The sequence below is a fragment of the Epinephelus lanceolatus genome, chromosome 8 (genome assembly GCF_041903045.1).
Source record: "Epinephelus lanceolatus isolate andai-2023 chromosome 8, ASM4190304v1, whole genome shotgun sequence".
NCBI lineage: Eukaryota > Metazoa > Chordata > Actinopteri > Perciformes > Serranidae > Epinephelus > Epinephelus lanceolatus.
The window spans coordinates 37,697,729-37,706,890 of record NC_135741.1 but is presented as its reverse complement, the minus strand read 5'-3'; the positions used below and the strand labels follow the sequence as shown (position 1 = coordinate 37,706,890).

At 39.6% G+C, this 9,162-nt stretch overlaps 2 protein-coding genes across 2 annotated transcripts; both read left to right on the top strand.

The window, feature by feature from the left end:
- Positions 1-205: 205 nt before the first annotated feature.
- Positions 206-3,365, top strand: sike1 (suppressor of IKBKE 1). The gene is made up of 5 exons (XM_033628250.2): positions 206-632; positions 1,506-1,611; positions 1,695-1,837; positions 1,963-2,076; positions 2,750-3,365. Exons 1-5 carry the CDS (start codon positions 474-476, stop codon positions 2,873-2,875), a joined length of 648 nt encoding a protein of 215 aa, XP_033484141.1. The 5' UTR covers positions 206-473; the 3' UTR covers positions 2,876-3,365.
- Positions 3,366-5,033: 1,668 nt separating this feature from the next.
- micos10 (mitochondrial contact site and cristae organizing system subunit 10) lies at positions 5,034-7,287 on the top strand. Its single transcript, XM_033629828.1, has 4 exons — positions 5,034-5,171; positions 6,330-6,377; positions 6,827-6,933; positions 7,072-7,287. The coding sequence occupies exons 1-4, from the start codon at positions 5,099-5,101 to the stop codon at positions 7,078-7,080; spliced, it is 237 nt and encodes a 78-aa protein (XP_033485719.1). The 5' UTR covers positions 5,034-5,098; the 3' UTR covers positions 7,081-7,287.
- The last annotated feature ends 1,875 nt before the right edge of the window (positions 7,288-9,162 follow it).

The window sequence follows — 9,162 nt, the reverse complement described above, 5'->3', positions numbered from 1 at the left end:
TTCCCTCCTGTACAGCTGTGTTACTTTGAGGATCTTGGTCTGTTTGGCCCAGTTTATCAATCTCACGGATGCCACTGTAAATCATAGACATATATACATGTATATATGTCTATGCTGTAAATAAACTCTCCAATAGATGGCGCCACCTCCCTCGACTTTGGTTTGCAGTTTGTGAATGCAAAGAAGAAGAAGATACGGAAGTGACGTTAACATTAAGTCTCACACGGAAACGACATACTTGACAACAAACAGGGGGACACTTTTTTTTATTTTTATGTACTGTACTTATTCTGTCTATCGAGAAATATTTCCAAAGGCCCGCAATAGTTTGTACACGTTGCTACAAAATCATTGCAGCTGCCTCGGCTAACTGAGGCTAAACGTAAGCTAAGCTAAGACTGCGAGGAATTTGAATCGAGCCTGCAGTGTGAAGTGTCGTTAGCTCGTTTGTACAGGAGTTGTCAGTCTCCAGTATGGCCTGCACTTTGGAAAAAGTGTTGGGCGATGCTCGGACCCTTCTAGAGAGGCTGAAAGAGCACGATACGGCTGCCGAGGGACTGATAGAGCAGTCCGGGGCTCTCAGCCAGAGAGTGCAGAGCATGAGAGAGGTGGGAAATGCTCCTCCAGACAAGGTAAGGACCAGAACCACCCCAACACGGTTTCTTTAAGATTTTATTCACGTCTGATGCACTGCCCAGTGGCACACACACACAGAAATGGTGCGACAGGATTGAGTTGAGGTTTCCTCTGATGACCACAGTTTTCCCTTGTGAACATAAAGGGAAAAGTGGACTAATGCCAAAAGCAAATTCTGATGGAACGAGGTGCTGTGTGTTTGGTAACCTCTGTGCCCAGTTTCCTTAAAAATCCTTAAATCTATCAACAGTCGTTTGCTCCAATGTTTTGTGCATGTGTTTGTTTGAGATAACCCACAACGTTACATTCCTTTGTTGTTGAATGGAGTTTGGCTGGCATGACATTGATTGATACAGATTTAATTTTATATCTTGTATGACATATATATTCAAATATTGATACAATGTTTTTGATGATGGATAAAGTATCAGAAGACATAAAACCGCGATACTCTAGTGTATCAATATTTTCTCACACTTCTAGTTGTATTTTGCTTGTTTAGGTGTTTATTTGCTTTTAAAAAAATGCAAAGAAAAAATTGCTGGCTGACCAGTTCGATCTGACCTTGGTGAAAGGGAGACTTACAACAATTAGATGTTGTGAATGTCATGGAAACAATTCATATTTTTGTGGTAGTTTTGCTACAACAGAGTATCATTGAATCAGTAGCTTCAATGATACTCTGTTGTAGCATCACTATACCGCTTTCGAATTAAGGTGTTTTTCAGTGTGTAATATGCTGACAGTATGTGATTTTACAGTTTATACATTTCATTATGTCATGGTTGATTTAATATTAAAACAGAGCAACATATCTTTGTAATCATTATCATTTATCTTCACTGCTCTATGCGGCTCTCTCCTCTCAGCACACAGAAGACACTTCAGAGATTCAGGAGCTGACAAAATACAAGCCTCATGTCCTTCTGACTCAGGAAAACACTCAAATCAAGGAGCTACAGCAGGAGAATAAAGGTTAAAAGACACCACTCTGTTCGGTTGATTGTACGGCTGGTGCTTTATATCTTGGCTAACGCTCTCTATTACTGTCTCTGCAGAACTATGGTTATCTCTTGAAGAACACCAGTACGCACTAGAGTTGATCATGGGTCGATATCGCAAGCAGATGCTCCAGCTGATGATGGCAAAGAAGGAGCTGGACACCAAGCCTGTGCTCAGCCTCCACGAGAACCACGCAAAAGTACGCTGACTGTCTTCACATTTTACAATTCTCTGTCATTTGTAGCTTAGGGTTCCAAATTAATGGTCGTGCAGTTTAAAATGCAATGACTTTGGGAAACGTTTTGTTTTCTGACTGTTCTCCAGGAAGTGCAGAGCCAGGTGGAGCGAATATGCGAGATGGGCCAGGTGATGAGAAGAGCAGTGCAGGTGGATGATCAGCACTACTGCTCTGTTCGAGAGAGGCTTGCTCAGCTAGAGGTGAGCACAGTGCTTCAGTAGAGTCGGGATGTTTTCATGCCTCTGTACTGGTGACAGCTGTGACTGGAAGCATTATGTTATTGGGTTGTCTGTGTCATTCTGGTGAATGAGATATCCCAGGAACTCCACGAAGGACTTTAGTCAGATTTGGTACACAGGTCCACTTGGATTCAAGAATGAACTGATTAGAATTTGGCGGTCAAAGGTCAAGGTCACTGTGACCTCACAAAACATGATTTGGCCATAACAGAATTCATTCCCTAATTATGGCAAAATTTCACGCAAATGTCTAATAGTCACAGTATTGAAAAATGACATTTACAATAAAAAGTAGTTCCAGTGATAATGGTTCACAGTATGTAGATTATTCAGAGTATCAGAGACATTACTTCTCAAAATGGATGCAAATGTGGGACATTGTAAAGTTTTCAATGCTCCACCGATATAACTCTATTTAACTCACCTCAGCTGTGTGTGAGTGGCGGCAGAAATCCCAGAGAGCGATATCTCAACCTAGACTTATTAAATCAAAAGTGTCAGCATCTGCCTTCCAAAATACCTCTAGATATAAGTGAGAAAATATGTAATGATATATATTGTGGAATGACTGACCATTTAACTCTTAAAATCTGGACATTTTCCCTTGAATGTATGGTTATCCTGTCTTGTACAGATTGAGAACAAGGAGCTGCGAGACCTCTTAGCCATTAGCAAGAGTTCTGTAAAGACAGCGAAAGAGGAAACCAGTCAGCCTGCAGCAGCACAACAACAGTCCCCTCAGCCAGAGTCCTACGAGTGACCAGAACAGCTTCAGTGTGAACTGTGGTCCTTCAGGACCGGGACACAGGGTTGATGATCTCTCTACTTTTCATCACATTATTATTATTATTATTTTTTTTTTTACATAAGATGGAATGCAATCAAACCACAACATTTTTGTAGCAAAGGCTATCCGATGCGTTTACCTGCAGGTACCTCTGGATGGTAGCACTTGTTTTCACATTTACAGTATGTGTATTATAACTGCAGTCATGTTGGAGTGAATTTTGCATCACCTGTGACTTTTGATGAGGTGTCTTGGTAATCACTAGCACACTAGCAAGAATTAAGTGGGAGTAAAGACACATGTAAGGCAGTAAAAGCAAAGGGGATTTATTTTGTTTTTGGCCAAAGATACATTTACTCTTCATTTACTCTTCAAGGACACAGTTTCTACCTCTTTGGTGCCCCTTTGCTGTTCACACACACACACACACACACACACACACACACACACACACACTCACAATGTGTAAAATACTCATAATCACCCCTACTATGAGTTCACTTGAAGTCCATTAAGAAGCCAACTTGTAGTCTGCACCATTTTAAGAGGCTGTGCTTGATAATCACTCTGCCAACGAGATGATTTTTGGCTGTTTCACAGAGTTTGCCTGCTGAGGAGTGACAGTGGATCATTTGTATGTGATTGTCTGTCATTTAATGAATTTGATACCCTTGTCGGTCTGTTTGTAGAATTCATATATAACATGATTTCCATGTTTAGTACTTCGATTCTGTGTGTTAAACACCAGTTTTGTAGTTTTCAGATTTGGATGCAGAGGTGTCCCAGCTGATGGCACGTCTTTATTTAATGGTAACAATTTCAGAACATGCCAAGTTTTTGTGTAATCAGATGTTTGCGCACTGTTATGTGTCAGAAATTGTATATTGTCATCTCAGGAAATCAGTGTTAATAAGGTGAACATGCTGTAATGACTTCATGACAGTATACTGATTTGTGTCAAACAAAATTTCATTCAGAAACTTTAAAATAAATTTGCAGTAAAAAAAACTACCTGTTTTTTTCCTTTGCCACAACATACAGAGGGGTGACAAATTAAAGGACGATCAAAATACATGAATGAAGAAAACATAGGTGCATTGCATGGTACAATTAAGCAGTTAACATCCAATCATGCTCTGTGTTATGTATAAAAATGATTGGTCACCAGATCTCAACTCAGCTGAGCACCTATTTGAGATTATGGACTGAGGTGTTGGACAAATATATGTAATTTGTTACATAAAGTTTTACATTGTAGAATATGTTGTCATACCTTCATGGCTTCATCACAAAGTTTCAGTTCACTTATATAACAAAATAATCTCACTAATCAAAACTGGAAAATTACTTTTAAAGAACTCAGCAGCTAGTAATTCTTGATATTCTTTTCTTTCTATTGCACTTGTAAGGAGGATCAGTCAAGTCAGAATTTCACTAAATCAGTTTTTGTGGCTCAGTAATCTCCAATTTTATATCAGGGCAATAGCCTACAGTATACTGAGAGATTTTTCGTGTCAGTTATTACAGTTACTGAAAATGTGACTTATTCACTCACGTCTACACTGCTGCCACTTTTCAAGTTTTAAGGGGCATTAAATAACATAAAAAGACTATATCCACATTGTAAATGGACAATAAAGCCACAGATAACAGGAACCTGCCACATGTTAATAGATGTATTTTGTAGCACACGTGACGTCACATCGCAGTGTCTGCTCCACAGCCATTAAAAGCTCAGACAGAGCTATACTTAACTATTTTCCAAACTGGTTAGCCTCTTTGAAAGCTCTATTATCATCACTAGCCTAAATACATATAACCTGTAACCACACCTACACCCACTGATTATATTGTGTGGCATGAATGAAGCGGAAATATTGTTTTATTCTTTGCCGCAGGATGGCGACATTAAGCCGCTTTGGTTTTAATCCATCGCGAGGTTTGCAAGAGTGGCGTAATGCTGCGTTCATGTAAAAAAGGCTAAACGAGCGCCCACCTGTTTATGCTTTTTTTTCTTCCCCACATATATTGTATCAACGACACCGAGCCGACGAAGTAAGACTTTTGTAGCTCTGGGGACATAAAATCTGCTTCACCTTGTCCTGTCCTCCCTGTGTTCAAATTGTATGATTCTACATTTCCGACAGCACGTGAAAGCAGCACCAGAGCTGCATTTGACACTTCTGGGAGAAGCTAATGTTCAGCATGTCTGAAAAGGAGCTGGGGAAAAAGTGGGACCGATGCCTGGCAGATGGTGCCATTAAATTCGGTAAATATCCCAAAGTCTTCCGCGTGTAATGACATTGTAATGTCCCCGAAATAGGACAAAATAAGCTGCAGGTTTTACAGTAGTCCACTGCTGTCATTGACTGGGCGAGAGGCTAACTAGCTAGCCTAAAGGGCTTGTAAAGGACAAGTGAATGACCAGTTAGATGTCTGTTACTTCTTTATTTTGACGGGTAAAGGTAGGGTGAATTGTAGACTTTCATCATAGACTATAACTATCGGTACTCCTTAATATTTGCGGTCCCATAAACTTTACTGTTGGAAAGAGCCTAAGTGGAAGCGCCAGTCATAAAACGACAATTTGATGCTATCTCGCTTTATCGAAACGTGCACCTTTCCTAAAACAACAAGCAAGCAAATTTTACGAAACAGTATTGCCCACTCCTGAATTCGGCATACATACAAAGCATTTATTTTACTACCGTGTAAACTTTTCTATTTTCTCGGCTTACAACTTCACAATTTAACAGGACGGACTTATCTGACGTTAACGTCACACAGGGAGCTGGGTATAGTTGCGTTTCTTCATTAAAGCATAGTATTTTTCCTGAATCACAGGTATTATAGCCCATAGATATTTTAATCTTGCTATACAGCCTCCAGTCATGTACGTACTTCTAATAAGCAAAGCACCATAGATTTGTCACATGTTTGAATGGAGTTTGGTGGGATGCAGTGGTGACACAGGCAGCATCAGCTACGGCAGTGAGGTACCTGCCTGGCTCACTTTGTTTTAAGGAGGCTGTGTGCAAAGACCACAGGTGTGCTTTCAAACAGTGACAGGAAGTGACATCACACTATTAAACCACTTTCAGAAAAACATATATGGACCACACTTTAACGTCATCCCCCCTCCATCCTACGTGTTGTATTAGAGTACAGGTACAAATTTAAAGTTTCAAGTTTATTGCTATGTGCATCAGAAAGCAGTGCATTGCAAAGCAACAAAGCATGGTGTGCCATGGCCACGTACCCCCTACAATACATAATGTTAATGAACTTAAATGAGAGACAGCATGAGACCGCTCGTAGCTCCTAATAAATAAATAAAGATTAAGCAAATTCTGTAAATGAAACAGGCCAGTAAAATTATATTGTCAACCATGTCTTAATGTAGCTGTGTTTCCTTCCTCTTTTTCAGGCACAGGATTGGGGCTAGGAATCGTGTTCTCTGTTCTGTTCTTCAAACGTAAGTAGTTGCAATGACTTGTTTCTGCACTGCATCCTGAACCTTTTATTTATGGTAGCCTAGAGGTCCTTGACAGGAAGACAAGAGCCAGGAGTGATGCTCTCTAGCTACTGCAGCATGTACAAGCAGTTGTCTGCTATACAGCCAGCAGCAAAACACTTTATTTTACGCAGTCTTTGGAGTGTTTTTTGTCAAATAACAGTCTTATCTAACTGAACAAGTTATTATTCAATATTTAATGCTCTTATTATGAGGAGAGCAGCAACAACTTCTACCCTCAAAAGCACAGAAAGGAGCATGTGAATATGAAAGTTAAGTACAGGAGGGGAAAAAAGACAGACAAGGTGTCACAACAAGAGTGTGAAAATGATTTTCACACGCCATCTCCGGTATGTTTTTAATAACACTGACGTGCTTGACGAGAGATGAAGTACCTGTTTCATTTGCAGGGCACACTTGGCCGATTTCATTCGGCTCAGGAACGGGACTTGGCATGGCGTATGCCAACTGTCAGAATGACCTGAGGTCACATTATTTGCAGCACAGAAGTGAAAAGGTTTGTTTGTGCAATAAAACACATATGGGCCCAGTAAGATACAGCAATAATTCCTTCTCTCTAACTCAGAATAACAACTGTGTGTCATTGCATATGTAAATCAAGATTTATGTAACTGATTTCTATTTTCTTTGACAGGAGCAATAGCTGCAAGTCATCGAGGGACTGTCTTTTTTTTTTTTTTTTAATTGTTCTTTTTATTTTGTCTGTGGGAGAGTCACCATTTGCACTGTTCTACAGTTAGATCCTTGTCTCCCTGTTGAACGATCCACCCTAGTATGACTCTGTATGATTTGTATGTGCCTGATTAGGACAGTCTGTGTGTATTTAATAAAATAATCATGACAACAAAAATGATTCCCCATTGAGTCATTCTTCCTCAGATTCTTTCTAATGGATGAAACCATCTAAACGCACCTGGACATGAGTGATACAAAAAAAGAGTAATCTAATGAATTACAACAGCTAGATTCAAACACTTCAAGCAGTATTGGTACTTGAGGGAGTGATAGAAGTCAAGTGTTAATGCAGCCTTGAAAAGGTGCGTTTTCAGTTTATTTCTGAATGCGAGTGGGAGTAATTTTCTGAAATGGTGTTGTGGAGGAAGGTGGGGAGAGCAATGCAAACGCTGTCCCAGAAGGCGGTGGGCTCAGTGTGGGTGAGAGGGGGGTCAGAAGGTTGGCAGCAGCTGATCTGATGTGGCTGATGACAGGGGCGTAGTGATGGAGGAGATTAGTCAGTTCTGAGGGGGCATGAAGATAGAGAGCTTTGCATATTATGTTTAGTATTTGACAAGGCTATTGAAATGCTTGAGTGCCAACAATTTTACCCTGCGAATGCTTCGTTTTATGTTATTTTGAATGCTAGTGCCCCTGTTGTGAATAATTATCCTCTGGAGAATCATGTAGGAACAAGGTGAAGTGACTTTGTTTTCTGAGTCATTAGAATGGAATATGAATACATTCATCATACATTCAGACTATTTGACACTGACAACAGAAAAGAAACAAATGGAAAATGTATGACAAAGATACACAAATTTATGTAAATGAAGTACAATTACAAAATGTATAAGAATAGATTGCATAAGTATCCATGCCCTGTAGTCTGATGCACCTTAATTAAACAATAAGCCATAATTAAATTTTAGGAATTAGATTATGCTGTTGAAGTATATGGGCTAGTTGAAAACTGTGTCAGTATGGAGAGTTAAGGAATTGCATACTGATATACTTTGGTTTCTCATTTTACAGTTTATGTTGGATGTTATCTGATGTACCTAGATTGATACTGGTACAACTGGCATTTTGAGTACTTCTGTAATCCTGTTTTAATGTGTTATGTATCCGTACAAGTTAGGCGATTCCTTGTTCTTCAAACGGGCTGGTTGTACTTTTCCTTAAAGGGACAAATATACAGCATTAATTTGAAGGAGTACACTGATTGTAAAGAACAAAACATTCATTAAGAACAAGCCTAGACTAGTGGGTACCAATAGAACCCAATTTTATTTAAATATCTTAAGGTGAGAGTTTAAAGGACCTCTCTTAAAATGGCCACGCCACTTGTTCCTTCACCAAAATTGAGCCTAACTTTGGTGCGTGTTTTAACCCTCTTCCGGACAAGTTATATTGAAATGGTTGGTAGCAACTGATGCCTTAGGTTATCTAGTTTCACAAGATGCCACTACCTTTAAGCTAGCCCTAAAATGAGCGCACCACAACCTCGTAAAGATAGTAATGTTAGGAGGTCCAACAATTGTACCAGGGATGCCATGCCTTCACTCTTCCCCACCCCATAGTGGTAGCTGATCAGGTGGGTTTACTACAAGGTAGATGTGTAGGTTACTGAGGAGGAAGTTGATATACTTCATACATATATATATATATATATATATATATATATGTGTGTGTGTGTGTGTGTGTGTATATATTCCAGTGGCTTTTTGACTGATTGCTGGATATAATGTAAAAAGGTTAGGAAAAAGGTGGGTACATCCTGTATACCTGTGCGTTTCCTCCACTACACCACTGAGCGTTGTATGGCTATCACGGGCTAGCAGTTGTCGACAATGACATCATTTGGTCAAAAGAGGATGAATCAAATCTGAGACAAGGTTATTGAATAGAAAAGGATACAACTTTTACAGCTTACTTGTATCTGCTGTGATGTGTGTAAAAAATGAGAATGTCAGAGAGGGTGACTTCTTTTTATAGGGACCTTGCTACT

What these genes read in the sequence shown, in the direction of transcription:
- micos10 (XM_033629828.1), top strand. Translation starts at nt 5,099, where the DNA reads ATGTTCAGCATGTCTGAAAAGGAGCTGGGGAAAAAGTGGGACCGATGC. An exon ending in AGATGGTGCCATTAAATTCG is followed by an intron (nt 5,172 to 6,329) that starts GTAAATATCCCA and finishes CCTCTTTTTCAG; the next exon opens with GCACAGGATTGGGGCTAGGA. An exon ending in CTCTGTTCTGTTCTTCAAAC is followed by an intron (nt 6,378 to 6,826) that starts GTAAGTAGTTGC and finishes TTTCATTTGCAG; the next exon opens with GGCACACTTGGCCGATTTCA.
- sike1 (XM_033628250.2), top strand. Translation starts at nt 474, where the DNA reads ATGGCCTGCACTTTGGAAAAAGTGTTGGGCGATGCTCGGACCCTTCTA. An exon ending in GAAATGCTCCTCCAGACAAG is followed by an intron (nt 633 to 1,505) that starts GTAAGGACCAGA and finishes CTCTCCTCTCAG; the next exon opens with CACACAGAAGACACTTCAGA. An exon ending in GCTACAGCAGGAGAATAAAG is followed by an intron (nt 1,612 to 1,694) that starts GTTAAAAGACAC and finishes CTGTCTCTGCAG; the next exon opens with AACTATGGTTATCTCTTGAA.